This window comes from Natrix helvetica (genome assembly GCF_964273705.1).
Source record: "Natrix helvetica genome assembly, chromosome: 6".
Classification (NCBI taxonomy): domain Eukaryota; kingdom Metazoa; phylum Chordata; class Lepidosauria; order Squamata; family Natricidae; genus Natrix; species Natrix helvetica.
The window spans coordinates 41,511,030-41,533,345 of NC_138553.1; the positions used below are offsets into that span (position 1 = coordinate 41,511,030).

The following is a 22,316-nucleotide window of genomic DNA, read 5'->3' on the forward strand; positions in this document are numbered from 1 at the left end:
TAAAAGTTCACAAAATTCTCAGGTCATCAATAAATTCTGGAGCTAAATCCAGTGAAAATCACTTTTACAGGGGTGAGGCATCATTGGTTGGCTCTCCCCCCTCCTCCTTCCCCTGGGGGCGAAAGCAGAATTTTCTCAAGCCGCTTGTCCAAGGGGGGGAAAAATCCCCCTCCCTCCAGCCACACCTCCAAAAAAATCCGAGAGTTTAACTTTTAAAGTCGCTGAAAAGTCCATCAAATCAAGAGAAAGGGAATGAAGAGAGGAAGCGCCTCACCACACCGCCACTGCTTCCTTCAATTTTGCATCGTCCGATCAGCCTGAAGCGAGACACACACGTGCCCTCCGAGACTGCTCCTCGATGCCTGGAGCAAAGCGGAGAAGCCCCCACCAGCCGCCGCCGATGCCAGGGTCCTCCGCGAGCCGCTCCTTCGGCAGGACGCCTCTCCGGGGCGTCCTGTGCCCCCCCAGAGGCGGGGGAAGCCCACCGGGGAGTGGGAGCGGGCAACGGACTTGCCCGTCGCCGTAGCCGCCGGAACCGGAAGTGCCAATAAGGTTATGTTGTTGACTGAGGCTCTGAATGATTTGCAATAAAGTATAAATAAAGTCTATGAGGCAACAAGGAATATGGACCTATAAATTAATATATCAAAGACCAAGAGTATGATGTGACAGGGAAAATGGAGTGAAAAATACTTAAGCAGCAAAAAATTAAAACAAGTAGATTAATTTTTATTGTGTCTTAAATGTGGGAAATGAATAGAGAAACGTACCACGCTCAAATGCTAATTTGTTACATTGAAATGAGAGATGCATATGCCAGAAAAACATTAAAGCTGAATGTGTTGGTTATTCATTATTTAAGAAGTGTGTGTAGTACAAGAATGAATGGTGTTTAACGCAAAAAATAATAACTAATAACTCGGCCATTAATAAAATAATGATTGAGGTGTGAATAACAAAACAGGAATATGAAGAAATAATAACCTGAAGGGAAAGACACACCACAGTACTGTAGTTGGATGGAGCTAATGAAAGCCTCAAAACAAGGCAAATTTTACAAATAATCTTAGATTTAAATTCTTCCTTTTCTTTAGGAAGAAATAGGTTGGACAGAAAGACACTGATTGGCATGAAGTTACTAATAAACTTTCATAGCTACCAGTGCATTTGAACCTGAGTTTCTCCAAGTACTAATCAAGAGTTAATGTAGACACGAGAGAAAGTTATTTATTGATAATCATATATCAGACTGAGATTCAGAGCTCATTGTAACAGCATTACCAAAAAGTCATTAAGAGTTATCAACCTAATCTTGCAAAGCTTCTCCTCCAATAATACTGTACTGCAAACTAGGGCATAAAAAACCTTTGCTAGACCAATTCTCGAATACAATTCGTCTGCCTGGAATCCACACTGTATATCAGATATTAATACAATTGAGAGAGTCCAGAGCTATTTCACAAGAAGACTACTCCACTCCTCTATTCACAACAGAATACCCTATACCACCAGCTTGAAATTTTGGGCTTAGAGAATCTAGAACTATGCCGCCTACGCTTTGGCCTAAGCATAGTACACAAAATTATCTGCTACAACATCCTACCTGTCAATGACTACTTCAGCTTCAACCACAATAATACACAAGCAAACAATAGATACAAACTCAAGGTAAACTGTTCCAAACTCGATTGCAGAAAATACAACTTCAGCAACAGAGTGGTCAGTGCCTGGAATGCACTACCTGACTCTGTTGTTACATCCCCAACCCCCCATAATTTTAACCTAAGACTGTCTACTGTTTATCTCACCCCATTCCTAAGAGGTCCGTAAGGGGTGTGCATAAGCACACCAGTGTGCCTACCGCCCCGTCCTACTGTCTCCATTTGTACCCTTTTACTGTGTTCATATTTATGTTTGTACTTACACCTGTAATTTTTTTACATGTTTGACAAACTAACTAACTGAATAAATAGCTTTTTTTTTTCTTCAAACATGATGATTGACTCATGAGTATACATCAGGGGTGTCAAACTCGTGTCATCACAGCATCATCACGTGATGTATTGCGACTTTTTCCCCTTTGCTACACAGGCGGTGGGCGTGACATGATCTTACTGATGGGGGTTGGAATTGAACCTTGATTCACCTGATCTTAATCTGATAATTTAATCTTGGTGCAAATGGAATCCAAATTGTTCAAACCAGTTCTGCATGGTTACATTATTTCATTGCATCATCATATAACACAGAAAAGAATAAAGTATTCTTACTTAGAAAGAAGCATAACAGGCTTTTAATAACTTAGGTTGGTAACAAACTACATTATGCTATAATTCATGAAAACAACACATGATTATTATTAGAAGGACCAGAATGTGTTTCTAATTTATTAGTTATTAAAATAATATAGTTTATTGGTAATATGTTCCAGAAAGTTGGGGCATAAGGAGAGTTTCCTTGTTGAGCTAAATGCCATGTATGGCAGAGAAGTTTTGTTTTTACCAGCAGTTTGCTTTATTTGGTAGACTTCTGAACAAAATATTTTGGATTAAAGAGATAGAAGCCATTTACATATGCAGAACCCACAATCTATAAATACTTCCCATTGCTCATAAAATTATGCCACGGAACTGCACTTATTTTGCTTAAAGGCATATCCAGATCTTTTACTATGGGTGTTTGCATACATGCATGTGTTATTATGCTAATATATATGTAATAGTTAATCAAATCTTTTTGAATGAGTAGAGCAGAAACAGCTGCATTTGACAAGTTGATGAAGATATAGGGCTTAAAACTGTCACAGGTTTGACAGACCTGATATGAGACTAGTCAGATTGTGTGATGTAGGTCATCACACTCACAGTGGTTGGGACTGAAAAATCTATGATCTGCTCAGCTTTTATTTGACACTTCAGAGTTATACTTCGAAGTGTTTATACTTTTTAAGAACATATGTGTGATTAACTTCAGCAGCCTTCTTTCAAGATAATAGCTTTAGAAAAAGTTCAGATATCAAACACAATTCCTGAATGTTCTATCTTTATAGAAATATAGTTCCTTCCAACACCGGATTTCATTTGAAAGCATAGGCTCTGATTTTTCCAAAATGAATTGGAATTTTACTCTGAATGCTTAGAGTAAAAATGTACTCTCATTTGCATGTTTAAAATATGTGATATCTTGGTTGATCTTATAGCACCATGTTAAGATAATACATTGGACATGAATATATTCCCATATACTATCCATTCTGATGACTAAGCTGTTTTAACAACTGGAGAAGTCTATAGTCAGGAATGAAGTATAATCTGTAAGGAGAGTGGTTTTGTTCACAAGTAGGAATTTTTAAAAAATATCTGGGTATCTTTAGCCTAAAGAATCAAAGGCTTAGGAGAAACATGGCAGCAATTTTTAAATATTTGAAGAGCTGTCAAAATAAGAAGTTGTGTATTCATTCCCAGTAATACTTAAGGTAAGGCAAACTTCAATGGCTGGACTGAAAGAAAAGTGATTAAGATTGAAGTAAGAAGGAATTTTCTGACTATGAGCGCTATTAAGCAATGGAACAGCCTGCCTCTTGAAGTCATAGCTGCTTGATCAGCCATTTGTCTGGGCTAATGTGAGAATTCTGCACAGGCATAGAATTGTATTAGAAGACTTTCAAAGTCCTTTCTATGTCCATGATGAGTCTACAAACCTTGTCTATTATCATGTTTACTGCTTTTAATATGTAAATAAAAAAAGTTTTGAGGACAGCCAAAAATATACCTGCCATACCTTTTAATTTTGTGATCAAACAAAAAAATGGAATCCCCTTTCCTCATCTCATTCCAGAAAGGAACAACTGATAATGAAACAGTTTCACTGTCACTTTTTGGAATCAGTAAAGTTAGCCTGGCTGTCACTTCACAATATGATCAAGAACCCAAATTTAAAATGCACAAATGAAAGGGGAAAAACATGCATATATAATCACTTTATCAACATAATTATCTACAATAATTACTCGACAAATGTTAAGGTTTATTAGAGTGCTGCTGTGAGTTGCTTTTAAAAGATGCTTACAAAACATTATTATTAATAATTCTTCAAAATCTATTGGTTTTCTCTCTGGGCTAGCTCAATATCTCTGTAATGTATTTTCTTTAAGAAAGTACTTACATTAGGTCTTAGCTCAGCTGCCATTTTGTAATATTTTTCAGCTGCTTCATTGAGACTAGCTTGTCTATTAAGAGAAGAAAAAAGGGCAAGTTCAGTGATATTCAATCTGGTAATAGAAAGAGAAAAAATAATTTAATCATTGACATTTATAGTTAAAATACATTTTCAGCTACTGATTATGATGTGAATGATTCATTAACTTAAAATACAGTTTTTAAATAATGAAATTGATATAATTACAAAGTCCACATTAGTATAAACAAAACATTTGAGTCTATATATACCATTAAAAATTAGCTTGTAAACAATTTTAATTCATGTCTTAGCTTTTAAAATTGGAAATTAAACCCCAGTAGGCTAATCATTAAAGTTACATGAAAATGTAGTTCCCAATTACAGATATAGAAAACTACAGTATTTTAATATATCTAAACCAGTAGCATGAAGCAAAGTGATAGAAATGGTTCCAGCAGTTGTGCTTGCTTTAGGAACATTATCAATTATTTGTAAATTTGCCATTGAACTGGATGACATCATAATTCTATATAGCTGAATAGATTAGCCTATGTGTCTATGGCAACTGTGGGCAAGCAAGTCAATGCAGAAAGCACTGCATTCACTTTAAAAAGAAAAGCACACACACACAAACACACAATGAGCCTGAGGAAAGAATGCTTGTTGATTCTCTTGAATAGATACAAAAACTATCTATTTTGGGTTACCTTCTAGCTTACACACATTAAAAAAAACAAACTCAAGAGATTGAGCTGAATAAGTAATTCAGAGATGATATGATCACCCATACAAAAAATAATAATGGTCGCCTGTTCTTACTGATGATTAACATTCATTCTGCTTGGTTGCAGCATCTACTTGTTTTGCCCTAAATTCACTTAATTCAACACAGTGAAGCAATCAATGCATGATGTGATGAGGAGCTGGTTGCAGAGCCTGATGCAGATACGACATCAGGGGAACAACAAAATTTCCCAACTGGCTTCTGTGCATAAAACTTAGCTCAGTACTGGAACTATTGCACCACCCAAGTTGTGAACAGCAATTGTTTCTTCTAAAATTGAGGGTTGTCCTCAAATCTCTCCCATACTTGTTTTCTTCATTTGCTATATTCATTTATCAGGGGGAAAAAAACCTCTGCTGATTTTAAATATAAAGTGAACGGAATGTAGTAGTAATCACTTTTTGTGCTATTTGAGCATTAGACTCTGTACAGCCTCAATAAAAATGGCAAAATAATAATAATAATAATAATAATAATAATAATAATAATAATAATAATAATAATAATAATAATAATAATAATAATAATAATGGCAAAATTGGCACGGGATTCCAGTGTGAGTTGTCTTCATTAAAGTAATCAGATTTAACCATAATTTTAAAAAGCAGGATGTATGCAATGTATACAAGCATGAAGTTGAGAAATGCCGTGTGATCTTCTGTTTTTCATTCTGGAAAAACTGTACGCATATTAAACTTGTTAATTTTATGCAGTAAAATATTGATGGCGATACTGAAGACAATGAAATAAAAAGACCTAAGCATATGAGCCGCATTGAACACAACATCAAACTCTGTATTATCCAACTCAGCTGCTTTCTTGGCCATCTCTGCCGCTTCCATCAACCGAGAGTCTTCTAACAGAAACTGGCCTGAAAAATAGATATTAACAATTACAGCACACCTCACACTTAAACCCTGACAGGGCTACATCACTCTATGAATGATAAGTTTCCATCAATAGAAAAAATACCCTTTTTTTGCTGATTCTCCCTTCCCCCTTTCCAATTGTCAAATATGTTCCAAAAAGGAACAGTTTGGGATACTGTAAAAGCAAGAGTAAATTTGGAGTACAAAAAACAACCTTATTCTGAATTCTATTCAGGGAAGCCTCCGCTGAAGCAAAGAACCTTCTATTAACAGAAGGGAAAAATGCAGCACAATTCTTTAATTTTCAAGTAACTTAAATGTAAGTTTTAGAACAACTGAAGAAAACATTATGCTTGTTGACAAGTTAGAGGGCAGCAATTAATTACTGATTAATTTTAATTTGGTTGTAGTGTTTCTTTTCAAAGCATTACAAAATATGCCAAAATACTCTCAGCACTCTAAGATCATTCTGATCCAGTTAAACTTACAATAAGAGGACAATTTGCATTGTGAATTATTAACTGCATGCTATGTTAACCAAAATGAACTAAGAAGAAAATTAAAAACATTAACAAAGAAAAACTCTGCAGGTTCAGCTAGAGAACAACACGCTACATGATTAGTTGTAAATTTTATCAAGTGAGTGCATAATTACAGTCATTTAATGCAAATAATCAATTTTATTATAACACAGAAATATTACATGCTTTGCAATTATTAGGAAAATGTATTATTCAAAGGAAATTAACTCGAAATCTCAGTGGCTGCTATTATAAAGAGTGTTATTTGGCAGAACTTTTTTTGCCATTGTTTCCTGTCTCTTGCAGTATACTAAAAAGAATCAAATCTACTGGTAGTTCTCAATTTATGACCACAATTGGGAACAGAATTTCCATTGCTACGCAAGGCAATTGTTAAGTGGGTTGCACTTGATTTTTTGCCAACTGAACTTATTAGGTGAACCACGCAGTCATTAAGTGAATCTGGGTTCCCCAATGACTAGGCTTACAGGAAGCCAGTTGGGAAGGTCATAAATGGTGTTCACATAAGCCCAGGATGCTGCAACCATTGTAAATATGAGGGTTGCCTAGCAGGTGAATGCTGATCGCATGTTTGTGAGAATGCTATGACAGTCATGAGTGCGAGGCCCAGTCACGCCACTTTTCTCAGTAGTTTTGCAACTTTAAACAGTAACTAAACAAATGGCTGTAAATCAACGACTATCTGTATAAGCCTCTATGAACATACTGAATCACACTAAGCAATCTGGGCATACATTGTGAACAGTAGCATTACTGCTAAATGTTTCAAAACTGTTTTCAAGCTACAGAATCAGATAAAATCAGAAGAAACATGGAAACTAGCACTCTTTTATCAAAGTAACAACTTCTTTGTAAGAGCTCTGTAAGAATGTTATTCAGATAAGCACAAACGCATTGCAACTTGGAACCCTAGAAAAAAGATACAGGCCACCTATACAATATCTTCCAATAAAACGGACACACATACAGCTTTAGCAAAAAGTGCCTGAGCACTCAACCCAATGTAGCACAACCAACACAAGTTATAAAAAGGATAACTCTGCCATACGTCAAAAACGTATCAGAAATAACCAACAGACTATTACACCCATACAGCATTACTGTAGCACACAAACCAACTAAAGCCTTTCAAAACATCCTAAATAAACAAAAAGACCCAGTAATCCAAGAAGAAAAAACAGAAGCAATTTACAATATACAAGTATAAGGATTTTAACAGCCACTAGGTAGGACAGAAAGACAGAAGACTATATCCATGAACACCAAGTAACAGTCAGGATATACTATGAAAACTTACAACACATGGACAGACTCAACCATAGTTTCAACTGGGAAACTGAAAGCACCCTCAACCAAGCTAAATCCCAAACCATAAGGGAATTCCTGGAAGCTTGATATTCAGACAAATCAATCATCAACAGACCAAGACATAAATCACATTTACATACCATTCAAGAGAGACAATAGCAACAAAAAAATTAAGAAGGAAACAAAAAGACCAGAATACATCCTTTCCAGTAGCTTATGTTCAGATAAGCAATGATCAACACCAGAATTAACACCAGACAACCAACTGAGCAGTAAATAAATAACACTTAATTATTAAATAACATGTACTACTAAAGAGAAATCACACACACACACCCAAAACTGGTAGGGCAAGCTACTGTATACAAATTCACTCATACCGATGATATCACCTGGGTAATCTAACATCTGCATGATCCAATGCACTTTATCCGGTCCCTCTTACATACACACATATAAATGCACATCAACACAACAGAGTAGAAACATACTCAGGACCAACAAATATGAACATTCTGTAATTAAAGTTTCAAAGATACACATGCTCAGACCGAGTAATATACATGCTGATTCTAATTGTCTAATTCTATGCATCCTTCCATAAAAGTTATGCCAGGGCAAGCCTCCAAATATACATCCATTTGTTCTTCCAAGGTAATTAATTTTAAAGAACTTTCAATCATAAATGAAGCCTGATAGTTATATATAAAAACATTTTTAATCTGAAATGTTTTGAACTTAAAATACCTTATTTTGAGCTTGAAATAAATTGAAGATTTTATTTTAACTTAACTGAAGAGTTCTGATACTTTTATGTTCTTACTCTAAATATTCTTAGTTTAAAGTGATTCCATTTTGAGACTCTTTCAGCAGCATAAGAATAGTATAATGTGTATGTTGAGTAAAGCTGAAACTACCAATAAATTATACGTTTTAGCTTGAAAATATGTTTAAAGCTCAAAACATGTCTCAAAATGTTCTACATGGCCCTACAGCTATTCACTATTCTTAAAGATTTCTGTTTGGGTTTCATCCTGCAGCATACTGAAAAAGTATAAGAGTCCTACAAAACATTTTCCTATACATAATAAAAATTAATTAGTAAATGTAACCCACTTAAATATCATGTACTTCACAAAGAAAGGATCTTGTAATTTACAATTAATATTGCCCACAAATCCATTTTTTTGAGACATCAAAGTCCCATTTACCAGTGTTCATCATTTATGTGGTTATATGGGTTACTGATGAAGGATGGCAACTGGTATCTCCTTGGGAACTGATGGCCATGCCCATATAGGCCCCAGTGGATTATTCAAATAATACTCTGCCAGGACTTTAAAAAAAACATAATCATTCATAAAGAATTTTGTACAATAAAATAGAATCTAAAGGAATTGCACTTATTGGCAAACTTACCATAATGCATATAACAGTTTCCCTTCATAGGATCCAACTGAATTGCCTTTAAGAAATATTTTTCTGCATCTCTCTTGCGACCCTTAAGAAAGAAAAAAGCAAAAACAGATTTTTGACACCAGTTTACAACTATTTATGATAAGCAAAGACCTACAATTGAAAAACGGAAACATTAATTTTACAGAATTAATGAATTAGCATAGTTCTACTATAACACAAATCTCACTTCTTCTGTTTAAATAATATATATTTCTATTACTACAAATGTTGCTGATTATTTTTATTCCAGTTAATAGGGAAAAACAAAAATGGACAACTTAGTATGTTTAAGGATCAAGAACACTTCCTATATGATATACAATTTATAACTAGAGCAAGGCCAAACAGAACTAGATGAAGAACTATATTTCACATCACATCAATGTACAACAGAAATAGGACTGATGTGGGTTTTCTCCCCATGAGCGTTAGATTAATCCTGAGATTAAAGAAGAAAATATGAGAAGTCTGTATCTCCTTTCTCATCAAGAACTATTTGACTCTTCCACATTTAGTATGTGAGCATTTCCTGGTGATGTGTAGGGCAAAACAATATTTCCATATAACTTTAGCTTAGCTCAAATCGTTTTTATGTACTGTTGAATCAGAAGACTGAAGTTCTAGTAGAATGTGTCCTTCACTGTGCTCACAATTGTGTATATGCGCAAACAGAATTTCTAATATGAAGTACATTATCACATCTATATAATTTTCTATTGATAGGATTTCTCAGCAACAAATGCAAATGGTGAAAACTAGAAGCTAACTATGGCTATTGCATAAGTGTGCATGGAGATCGTAGTAACCATCTATCAATGCACAAGCTTAAAACAAGATCCTATTCATATCGGCAGAAGAGAAAACTTGAATTGAGTAATAACTTGATTCACACAGAGGATCAGTCTCCCCCAAAGCAGTCTATAAACAAACTTCTGCATGGCAGAGCTGTCTGCCAATTGATGCCTTCTCACAGATGACATGTCCAGTTTTAATATTTTATTGAGCACAACCAATATTTATATATTTTCATTGGAAGTAAAATATAACAAACATTCATACATGCTTAAAGGAATAAAGACAACAATGAACAAGATGGGGGGAAAACTAGGTTTCTTGGCAAAACTACAAGAATAATTTGGATTATAGGATAAACAGGGCACATTAAAAATCAGAGCAGAGCATTCAAGTTATCATCCTCTTCTGGCAAGTTTCATGTCACAAAACATTCATGTGCAAGTCATCAAAACTGCTGTCTGAGACTGGAACACATTGCTAATCCTGACTGAATTAACATTTACATCTATTATGTCATGGTCTGAAACAGAAGAACACTATTAGTCTTAGACAGTTAATTATCATGTCTCATTGCACATTCAGTTTTCTTTCCTATTTCAAGAGAGGGGAGAATTCACTGGACTTCTTCCTTGGCCATTATGCTTCAGCCTTCAGAATTATTTCCATGAAACGAATAGCAAACCCAAATATTTTTTCCATTCAGCTAGAATGTTATAATTGGCTTCTCAAAATACTCTGCTTTAAAACTGTTTTCAATTTCTTATAAGATTTTAATCCCGGTGAAAAGAAGTTTCTCTTTTTGTGCTTCTTATCATAGTGTTTAAGATTATATTTTAAATTTCATTTTGGATTATTACTGTGAAAGAACTGAAGACACAATGAGTGTTCCTTTTTCCTGACATGCATCATTCTATGCTTTGAAAGTAAGTAAGGGAAAATATATGTTATTTATTTGAACATTTTTGATCTGTATCATTAGCCCAAATAGCTCTGTGTAACATTTATAACCCAAGTAAAATGACAGTCCCTGATCTTAAAATGACATTTTAAGGAACACAGTATTCAAAGGGGGGGGAAAGGAATGAATAGGAGACAGAAGAAAAGGCATGGATACTAATTGTTACATTTAAGAGCTTTAATTTTACATTTTGACAAGAAAGTCAAAAGTAGTCTCTTCTATTCTCTATCTGTAAAAGAATAAGGAAGGAATGGCTTTGAAGACCAGGAGGAAGGGCTGCCAGCAGTGGAATGATCAGATAAGCGAGGCTCTAGGCAAGAGCAAGAAACTAATTTGAGAAACATGTAAGACAAGCGCTTCCCTAGCTTACACTTAAGTGAAGCAAAGAAAAGGCACAGATTTACAAGATTCTATTTTTAATTTTATTTATTTATTTGTATCCCATCTTTATTATTTTTACAAATAACTCAAGGCAGCAAACATCTTCCCACAACAGCAACCCTTGTTGTTCTGGGAAGATGCTCACTGCCTTGAGTTATTTCTAACACAAATAATGTGGTTTGGGCTGAGGGAGGTGGTTTGGGATGAGGGAGAGTGACCCAATTGGCTTTCATGGTTCAGGCGGGACTTTACTATAGCTATAATAATGGAAGTGGTCCTGACCTATATGGCATTGGTTTCTTAATCTGGACCACCTTGTAGTGTTGATGCTATTTGTAATGTTATGTGGAAGTGACTTTAGGAGACCAGGCAAACAGCTGCCGCCACCTAGGAAATGGTTAGATAAGAGGGATAGTGAAGGAGGGCCCCTTCCTAAGTTATTGGGCTCTAAAGGTGGGAGAATTGTTCTTTCAGACTTTCAGGTTTCTATTTATGTAGTTTTACAATAAAATAGAATTAGATTATCTGGCTGTATTTCCTGTCTGATCTAACTGGTAAGGAAGATCCTATCTGACTTTCAAGATAGTTGAAAATAATTTGGCAGTGTTTCTAAACTTGTTTTAATGCTGCCCCTGAAGACTGTTTAGTAGCTACAGCTGATCCAGAAGATAAGAAGTGTCTGGTATGTTGAAATATGCTAATATCATGTAGCTCCATGAGCTGTCCTGGCTGCTAGTGAGCTTCTGGATACAATTCAGGTTGCTGGTTATCACTTATAAAGCCCGTCATAGCATAGGACCTTGTTATTTGTGAGAGTGCCATTTTTTTATTGTTTTTGCCTGTCTGGTAAGATTGGTCAGAACAGGTACGGTCTAAATTCCCTTGATTAAACAATGTCATCTATAGAGACTTAGGAAGCATAAATTCTCTGTCATGGTACCTGCCTTCTGCAATAGTATCCCCCCAGGAATCTATATGGCTTACATTGATTGAAGTTCCGAAAATTCCTGAAAATCTGGATATTCTCCCAGGTCTAAATATAGGGGTATCCTGAGCCCCTTTAGATTTTTCTTTTATTGTTGGGTACAGCACACATTCTCTTCTGAATGTGCACGATCAGTGTCTCTGGATTTTTTGTTTGTTTGTTTTGTTTTTATTTTAAATATATTCTGTGCAGGTAGTTTGAGCCTATAAATGTATACATACATGCATACATACATACAAACTAATGGTAGCAGCTATAGGCTATCCATCATTCTGAAATCTCCTTAGCTATACATAGGTTTTTTTTTTAACCTAAATAATTCCCTTGGAATGTAATACAGATGGAGGTGATCAAGAAGACTTAGGTTGCTAGAGAAATTACAACAAAACAGAATAAACACAAATATGCATATACTTTTTAATATTTTTATAATTAAAAATATATTTTTATAAACAAAAGAATTTAACATTCCAGATTTGAGAATTTCACCAAATATCCTCTTCTTCTAGGAAAAAAGTGTGTGTGTGTGTGTGCGCGCATGTATGTATGTGTATGTGTATATATATATGTGTTGTATTTGTGCTGATAAATAAATAAAGGGAGACTAGTATAGATCTATTTCAAGCTATTTAGCTCTCATCAGCTAGCCATACCCTTACTGGGATTTGAACTGGGAGTTGTAACGCAAATGTGTGTGTGTGTGTGTGTGTTTGTGTGTGTGTGTACTGTATATACACACCAGATTTATTTAGAATTTTTGAAATATTTTGAACTTTTAATAAGGAATGCTGAAATAGCTGTTCCTTCACTCTATTCCGCAACTTTATGAAACACTCATTTCATCAGCTTGAATGCTATTTGATATTCAAAAATATCATATTTTAAATATTTTAAAAAGTATTTTATTGTATGATTACTATATGGTTTAAAAGTAATAAAGCAACAATGTAAACCTGTTCCAGGAATGTTTTGCAATATCATTTGTGTACTACAGGAAATATAGTTTTCATAGAATCAGAGTTAAATCTTGATCCCTTTTAAACAAACTTCAAACAGGCTTAAATATAGTTACATTATTAATACCACTGCACATTTTTGATGATTGTTTGAATTACCACTGTTATTTTTATGCTTTTCAAGTTCCAAATGTTATTTCTGAATACTAAGAGATAGAAAATATTTTTCACTAGTTTATTACAGATTAACAGAAATAGATTTTAACACTTACATGATAGTCAGAAGTATTTATGCGTAGGGTTACACAGTGTGGGATTTTATGGCTTCATAAATATGCATACTTAATTATCACGTATTTATTCAGCATTAGTACAAGAGTCCTCTTTTTATTCTAAATTAATATATCTAGTTCAGGTATCTGTCTTACTAATTATCTTTCATTTATGAGAAAGCTAACAACAGCGACATCTGTTCAGAAAATGCTTTTAATGTAACATGAGAAGGTTCCTGTGATTAAATACAAATTAGTTTACACATTTATTTTCCTCTTGCATATGTCTTGCAATTCTATCTTAATAATAGTAATAAAGGTACCATCCATCGTTTTACCTTCTTACTGACACTACCCACCTTTTTACTCACTCAAGTTCAGATTCAGCTACCTTTTGTAGTTATCTGACTACAGGTGAGGAATTAGACATTTATTTTTGTTTACTTCCAAGCAAGCACTGGGAAGCATTAATATGATTCTAGTAGAAAAGGATGACAGATTCTAGTAGAAGAGGAATCCAATGTTTTATCCCCTGTTTTGGCCTTGATTAAAACCATAGGTTTCTTGTCTGAATGTTGCATTTATGGGTGGGAGAAATTGATATTTCAAGTAAAAGCAATTGGGAATGCAGAGTCAGGATATATTTGTACTGTTTCCTGATTGGATTCCTACAAGTGTGTATCTGTGCATATATTGATCTAAGGTATTAATGGGGAGGAGGGAGAGAGAATTCTTAATCTCGAGATGATACCAATATTATTTTGTTCGTGGTCTCCTCCTAAGATCTTATATGAAAATTGTCAGTATCAAGATATATGTATTTCTGCTTAAATGGCTGCTTATGTGTATGTGTGTGTCTACGACATTTAAATAAATGAAGTACTACTCATATTTAACAGGAAACCAACATGACATTGGTATTTTATACTTGGGTAACTTTGGTTCTTTGAAGTATGACTGGACTATACTCTTTTTCAAATATTCATCAAAAAAATGATGGGAATATTTATTCTGATCCCATGTCAAAATTTCTCCCTTGGCAGAAATAGTTTATAATGAGGATGTAATTAGCTGGATCTAATCCTGTGGAAAATTGTAATTAGGTTCAGATAACAAAGAGGAGTGGAAAGGGAAAAGAGTGAGAGGGAAGATGCTGCCATTTTATAGAGAAATGTATTTAAAAAAGAAGGCTTAGTTTCAGCTATTGAACTAATGAGTTCAAAGGGAATGTTTTTAAATAAACAAAAAGCAACATGGATGTAATTATTGCAATGGTTTATTTATGACCAAACTATACCTTTTTAAGTAATGGAAATGTCACAAGAGCCCAGGAGGCATCTAAATGTCCTTCTCATAATTGTGACTAAAATCTTTTGTTAAAAATTGGTGTTAGCACTAATTACAGGCATCCAAAACCAGCTTCCAAAAATAGATTTTTTCCCCCAAGACCCAAGCAGGGAAGAAAATAGTTTTTCCTTCTATTCATGCTCTAATCCCATAATTATAACTTCCCTGGAAGCTTCAATTTGGTTTTATTTAAAAGATAATGAGGTCATATGCAAAGAAGCATTAAGTGTCAGGCATAGTTATCCCCAAACATACAATCTGAGCACAGGTATTTGTAACAGTCATCTTCAATTACACACTGACAGTATTTGAGGTCATGACTTAAACGGTCTAAAAAGAAGAAGGAAAATCACCATCATAGGAAACTTGTCACTCCTCTGGAATCTAATAGGGTAGATGTAAAATAGGCAATAGGCAATAATGTGTCAGTCTCTTCAGAAAAGCAAGTCTTGGGACATCTTCTAGATGCATTTATTATTTGCGTTTGTGAATTGTACAAATCATTCTGCAGTTTCTTTCAATCCGCAACAGATATGCCATAACAAATTTGTCAGTCATGAAAGTGGTCCATTTCACTCCCCCCTCCCTAATCTTTAGCTGTAGGCAATTCATTCATATTATATTTGTATTAGGAATTTAGGACTGATAATTATTCTGGCATATACACTGAGATTGCTGGATAGAGTTCTATAAATGAACAGCTCAGGATTGTCTACTGCAGTATTTCTCAGCCTTTTCTTCACCACAGACCCTCTTTGAATACCTTTTGTGGCCACAAACCATGGCCATGGATCCCCAAGACTCAAGGCTTAAATCATAACATTTTTAAAGGCTTCACAGACCTCCCGTGGTGACATTGTGGACCCCCAGGAGTCCATGGACCACAGGTTAAAAACCACTGATCTACAATATTTTCTAATTATTCACCTGGTTAAGCCATTTATTCACAAACAATACCTTTTTATGCTTTCAAATCAATATTCCTTCCTGGTAAACTACATGGACAATTTTTCAGAAATTTCTTGGAAACATTTTTACCATATTTCTGCAGCTGAGAGAGAATCCTGACCCAAAGCCATCCAGCTGGTTTCTGCCTAAGGCAAGATTAGAATTCATGGTCTCCCATTTTCTAATCCTGTATTTTTAACCACTATACCACAATATTGTCTTTCATTCATACACCTTAACCACTAATTTTTCATTCTCTTACCTTTGCAACAAAAATATATTTTTACATGTACATTTATAATACCTGGCTTACAAAGTATTTTTTTGCAGCTGACTCCATGCAGTGTAAATTATAGTCTCACCTACGGTTCTGCTACAGTGTAGATTTGATCAGATTTACTATTTTAAAACACATTATTCTATCTTCCTCTTCTACATAATAGCCTAAGATACACAGTTTTTAATCAAACCTAAGTCTGTATAAATCTAAGGAAATGGCAGATGCAATATAGAACCAGATAAAATGTATATTCTAAAAGAAAGAAAATAAGCAACACTAACAAAACGACCCTACTGTGTAAGGAAAGCTTATGGTTCTGCACATGCAGATAGGGATTTGTCCCTTAAGCTTCAGATAAATGATGCAAAATAGCATTATTTGCAATTGTTGTAAGAAACAGTGAACACAAATATAATGCATAATATTTTGAAGTGCAACAAATGGATAAACAACATTTTTTAAAGAGAAGTAGGCACATTTTTAAAATAGCAACGTAATATATAGTATACTCAAAATACAACACAGGTCTTTTACATTTAAATGAATTAAAAGGAGTGGAACATTTTGTTCAGAGTATATAGTATTAGGCAAAAAAAAACCCAAAACCCACCCCTGTTGAAATTATCATTTAGCTATCAAAGAACAGAATAAGCTAATTCAGATGTAAAGAAAAACTAGAAATTGCCACAGCTTTCTTGTCTTTCAGCTGGTCAAAGTATATGTTACCAATGAGAAGTAGGATATTACTGCAAAACATAATTTCCATAACCATTCTTCATAATAGATATTGATATTCCTGGAGGCAATGAATAGTTTGTACACCAAAAACAATAAGGTAATTAATGGGGAAAGGGGTTTTTGCCTGTTAATCAAGGGAGAACTGAACTGAAATACTGTTTATTCAGCTGACTAGCAAATTACCCAGATAATACCCAGAAAACCTCAATATACATTTTGTCTACTGCTCCAGTTGGAAAAGGCATTTCTAATTTAGTGTATTATAGATGTATCATCAATATCCTCCTCCTCCTCCTCCTCATCATCATCATCCTGAATTAATTCACTGAAGGATGAAAGTCTTTTTACTGACTTCATACAGTTCAGTGCAACTTGGTAGATTTTGGGGGCTTCCTTGTCTAAAGCTGAGAAAGACTGACTGTCCTAAATCACCCAGTTGGCTCTCATGGCTGGGAGGGGTGGGGGTGGGGAGTACAATCTGAGTATGTTTGCACTTACTGCAGCACCTTAACCACAATACTAAACTGGCTCTCACTCTAGAGAGATAAGGAGTGAGAATTCCCTAATATGGCCTAAATCTTCTGATAGTTTAATACTTATGGAAAGAAATCTGAAGAAAGATATAGGAGAATGCTGACAAATAGTATGCATTCTAAGTCTGTCAATAGCCTTGATATATCTCCCTAGTAGATGGATTGTGAACAACAATAGAATGATTTGCAAAGGTAGGTGATCTCAAGATAAAGATCCTAGCTTGAATAGAATAGGAAAAAATAGCCTTACTGATGCTAGTGTAATATTTTATACAAAGAAATAACGAAATGGGTATGTATGTGACAAACATGATTGTTTTTCTCTTGCTAAAGAAACAGATATTTTCCAGGTAGTTTGCTTACCGTTAAAGCAAGAAGTTTCCCATATGTCAGATGAGCTGGAATGTGATCAGTTTTAGAATGCAGTGACTCCACATACCAATGTTCTGCTTCGGAGAATCTGCTAAGTCTCATGTAGGCTTCTCCTACAAAGCAGAATAGGAAACCATAAAGTTATATTAATGGAACATACAAACTGATAAAAGCAATTGATGTATATTATATATTAGTATTTAAATACATGTATGTGTGTGTTTATAAAATAAAATTAATACAAATTAATTTATATTTATAATTTATATTATATATTATATATGTAATATTACATGGTCGCATGTAGTAGAATGCTACCAACAGAATATATGTATTTTACTATTAATATATAAACATCTCATATGAATATCTCTTAAAAAACTTGAGCCAACTTGCAGATTTTTTAAGACTAAGTTTTTATGACTGATTTCTTTAAATATGATTTTTATGTTTAAAGAAAATTTCCAATAGATGTTTGTGGATGGTTATCTTTCAAACCTAAGACTGGATAACAACAGGATTATAATGATGTCCACTATTCAGAATACTTTTCCAAAAAGCTTAATATGGATGGAAATTGCATTAGTGATGAGTCAAGAGAGACTTATAATTTCTGGGAGACTGAATCAACCTGGCTTGCTCTAGCTGTCAAAAGCAAAACTACCACAAAACAACTTAGATGAACAGTCACATGTTTAAAATGTCACACTTCATCCTGTAAAAATGCCTACAATATCCAGAAGAATCAATATGAAAGAATTGCCACTTTTTCCAAATATGATTAATAGCTGAAATGACTCCAATTAGTAACGGATAAAACTACATTAAAAGATGTCTTTATTTTATTTATTGTACTTAATGCAGTTATACTGCGATTATTATATTACTTTGGGCTTAATTACTTTTCTCATAAGACAAAAACCAAGACTAAACCAGATGATCTCTGTGTGAAAAACATTTCTTGTATAAGCTTCCTTGAATAGAGTTTTCCAGGAAAAACAAGACTTGGGTAAGTCATCAGGAATCAAGAAAAAAAAGAGATGGTAACTCACAACAACAAAAAAGTAACCCAACAACAATCCACCAACCAAACACAAAAACCAGTCAGTTTATACAATTCTTTGTGGTCTTTCAGTCTACCCAGTTATATTGTGCTTTGACTCAAGGAAAACTCACAAAGTTTAATTTTTATTAACAATATAACATAGAGGAATATTATGCTGATAACTAATTTTGGCATTTTCTATAAGAAAGAAGTTTAGGGTTCTCTAAAAAAAACCAGAAGCAAGATGACTAGTAGTCAGAATTTCTTTTTCTCCTTTGTACCATGCGGTTTTTATTCATCTGTTCAATAGTTTCAACTTCTTTTAGTGAAAAATTATTTCAATTGTTGGATATATTAATGAAGAAGAATGACAGCATACCAAATTATTTTTGAACAGTTGTGGTTGAGAAGATGTTGGAAATCTGAAATGTTACAAAGGAGAATTCTGTATTTTAAAAGTAACCAAGGATGCCCTGAAATAGATTTTATTCAATGTTGCCCAACTTCTAAATTGTTAAGATTAATAATTAAATTTAATCCAGAAAATTATTTTATGGTAGCTAGTATGTCTAGGTTATAATATGATGCCTACTTTACCATACTTGACATCAGATCATACTTTACATACATCAGACCAATATAGGTTTAGAGATAGGATTTTTTGTACAGTGCTTCCCCGAAAATAAACAGGGTCTTATTTTCTTTTGACCCCCCCCCAAAAAAATAAGTGCTTGGCCTTATTTTCGGGGAGGTCTTATTATTTTTGAGGTGCAGGAGGCAGAGAATGTAGTCATCTCATGGCTGCTGCTGTGTTGCAATATTTTAGGGGAGGGCTTATTTTAGCGCATGTGCTTAAAAGCCCAATTGGGCTTATTATCCGGGGAGGTCTTATTTTCAGGGAAACAAAAATTTTATTAGGTTTAACCATGGTACACAACTCTTTTAATCACTAAATTTACAGAATTCAGACTTCAGAAAGGTACTATTATGCATAGGTTTTAGGGAAGTTGCCCATCAGATGATAATGAAGAAAATATGATAATGGGTCTTAACATTCAATTGATCAGAACTGATATGGAACTCTAGATCTATATCCATCAAAGCTTACATCTTTGAAAAAAATAACATCAGGGCAATCATTTTTAATTTAAATTCATGGAACAACTTCACCAGATATTGGACAAGAAATAATGCCTTTAAGTTGCAGGTAGGTGAATTCAATTTAAATGTTTAAAAAAACCATTAACAATAAGAGCAGTATATGAAACCAGTTGCTCGGAGGCATGGTCTTTTCTTTATTGGATATAATTAAGGAGAAACGAAAGAATCCAGGAAACTTCAATAGGATTTGGGGGATCTTGTTCTTTTTTTGTCCTTTGCTAGTGTAAAAACCTATCACAGAGCTCTTTGCCTACCACAGGCATAATTGATTGATGTGATAATGTGAATTCCAGTGTGGGTACATACATTCTCTACCAGAGTAAGCCACTGATTGATAACCCTAACTATTTTATGGAGAACCAAGTGTGAGGCAGCCAAAATATGTGGACATAATCAATTGGTACATGAAACCTACTGATGAACAAAAAGTTTCTAGCTAGCAAAAAAAAGGAATAAAATTTTATTTTTGCATTAAACAGGAAGTTGGGCTTGGTGCCTAAATGGCTGTCCAATAAAATTGGCTTATATGTTTATATATCATCAAATAATATGATTCTTGTCATTCTTATAGCAATTATGATAATTCAAGGAGAAAGCAATGTTTAAAAAAACCTATTAATCCATTTATAATTTAAATGAAGATTTTCAACATGCTGGATTATTTCTACAGTTATTTAGATAAAGTGAACTGGGAGGGAGGGGGAAAGAGAGACAGAGAAACAGAGCGAGCAAGAGAGAAGATTCCACATTTAAGCCTGGGTCACTGCGATTCTCTTTGGCCATATGAGTTTGGAATTATTGCAGTCATAGCACCAAGTCATAGAAGACATATTTTAGCCCATGTGAACTAGTAAGTATTTAATCAGCTATAAATTAGTTCCTAAAAGCAATTCCTAATATCCATATTGTGACTATGAAACAATTTTTTGGTGGCAAACCTTATCTGTTTTTAGAATCTGGATATTTGGATAATTATGTATTATTTTAAATTTGTTTTGCCTTGTTCATAGCACTTTATGAATCCAAAGCTACACAGGCTTTTTATTCACTAATTGTTCACATTTATACATTTGAATGCTGTCTATGGTGATATGGGGTAAGCTACAAATGTAAAGCTTGAAGATTTGATCAGAGCCAAAAACATATCATAAATAAAATACTTTGGTTAATGCCCAATTTTGGCAGAAATACAAAAATATGTGCACTGGAAGAAAATTAATACAAATATTTTTTAGGTGTTTGCTTAGACTCACCCATCATATTATATAAACTCTGGGGTGCAAACTGTCTTGGCATTTTCTGTATCGCCTCTTTGTAAACTATAAGGGCATCCTATGACAAAGTGTTGAGAAACATATCATTACAACAACATCAAATTCAGAAGCATAAGTGTAATATAAAATAATGTAAAATTGAAGATGCCTTTGTTAATTGTTAACAGGAAATAGGCATTTAATAAAATGTATAATGATGAATCTCATGACATCTTCAAATTTATTTCTGTATAAGCACATATATAAAAACTGTAAGTGTCCAAGGTGGTACTAAAGTCTGCAGTTTTTGTTGCAGGACATTAACATGGATTAATTTCAATCTATATAAAATTATGCAGTTGAGATTAATCTTCTCAATGTAAAACTGAACAATTTTCAACGTTCAGACTTTCCCATTTAAGGATGGGAAATGAAAATATCTTAGAATTTCCTAAAACGCATTCAGATGTTACTGAACTATAATAATCACAATGATACTTTTCCACCTGCCAATAATAATAGTGTTACTGCTTTGCATAATGTAATACTGACATATTCTAGGTTTAAGGTTTAAAAGCCTTCTGGTTTAAAAAAAAGCCACATATGTGTCATGTCAAAGTGTTGTGGTTTTTGATCATTACCTATTCTTAAAATGAAGCTATATATTACTTGAAGCTGCCAAATTGTACACTTTGTCCATATCCCAGAAATACTGTATATAAATTTACACTTATTTCAATTGTATGTTTCTACTGTAAGAATGATGGACTGAGCAATTTGATTTATACAACTGCCCAGCTCACATAGATGATTCTGGTGAGCTACATATTGTCGGTATTATACCCTAATTACAGAGGAACATTTTTTTGTTTCACTGGGGGAAAAAAGTACATTAAACCATATCAGGAAGTGCTATTATTTTCATGCTCATACAGTATATCATTTGCAAAAGGATCATTTGTTAATGAATGGATTACTACTGCACCATATACTGTAATTTCTATGTTTTTCCAGTAAACTAATTCATAAAATATAGCTGCTACCATCTCACTAGTCTTCCATTCTATCAGTCATCATACTGAGTAATAACCTAGAGAAAGACATAAATTGTTAGATTGTAAGTGTATTAGCAAAAGCTTGTCAGAACTCATG

At 34.0% G+C, this 22,316-nt stretch overlaps 1 protein-coding gene across 3 annotated transcripts in view; it reads right to left on the minus strand.

Moving 5' to 3' along the window:
- TMTC2 (transmembrane O-mannosyltransferase targeting cadherins 2) overlaps window positions 1–22,316 on the minus strand; it is a 253,147-nt gene that overhangs the window by 23,512 nt on the left and 207,319 nt on the right. For all 3 annotated transcript variants that reach the window (XM_081958577.1, XM_081958576.1, XM_081958578.1), the window contains exons 7-11: window positions 21,165–21,243; window positions 17,697–17,818; window positions 9,102–9,183; window positions 5,720–5,834; window positions 4,165–4,228 (exon numbers count right to left, since the gene is read on the minus strand). In XM_081958577.1, the coding sequence (XP_081814703.1) occupies window positions 4,165–4,228; window positions 5,720–5,834; window positions 9,102–9,183; window positions 17,697–17,818; window positions 21,165–21,243 (462 nt within the window). The remainder of the gene's footprint in view (window positions 1–4,164; window positions 4,229–5,719; window positions 5,835–9,101; window positions 9,184–17,696; window positions 17,819–21,164; window positions 21,244–22,316) is intronic.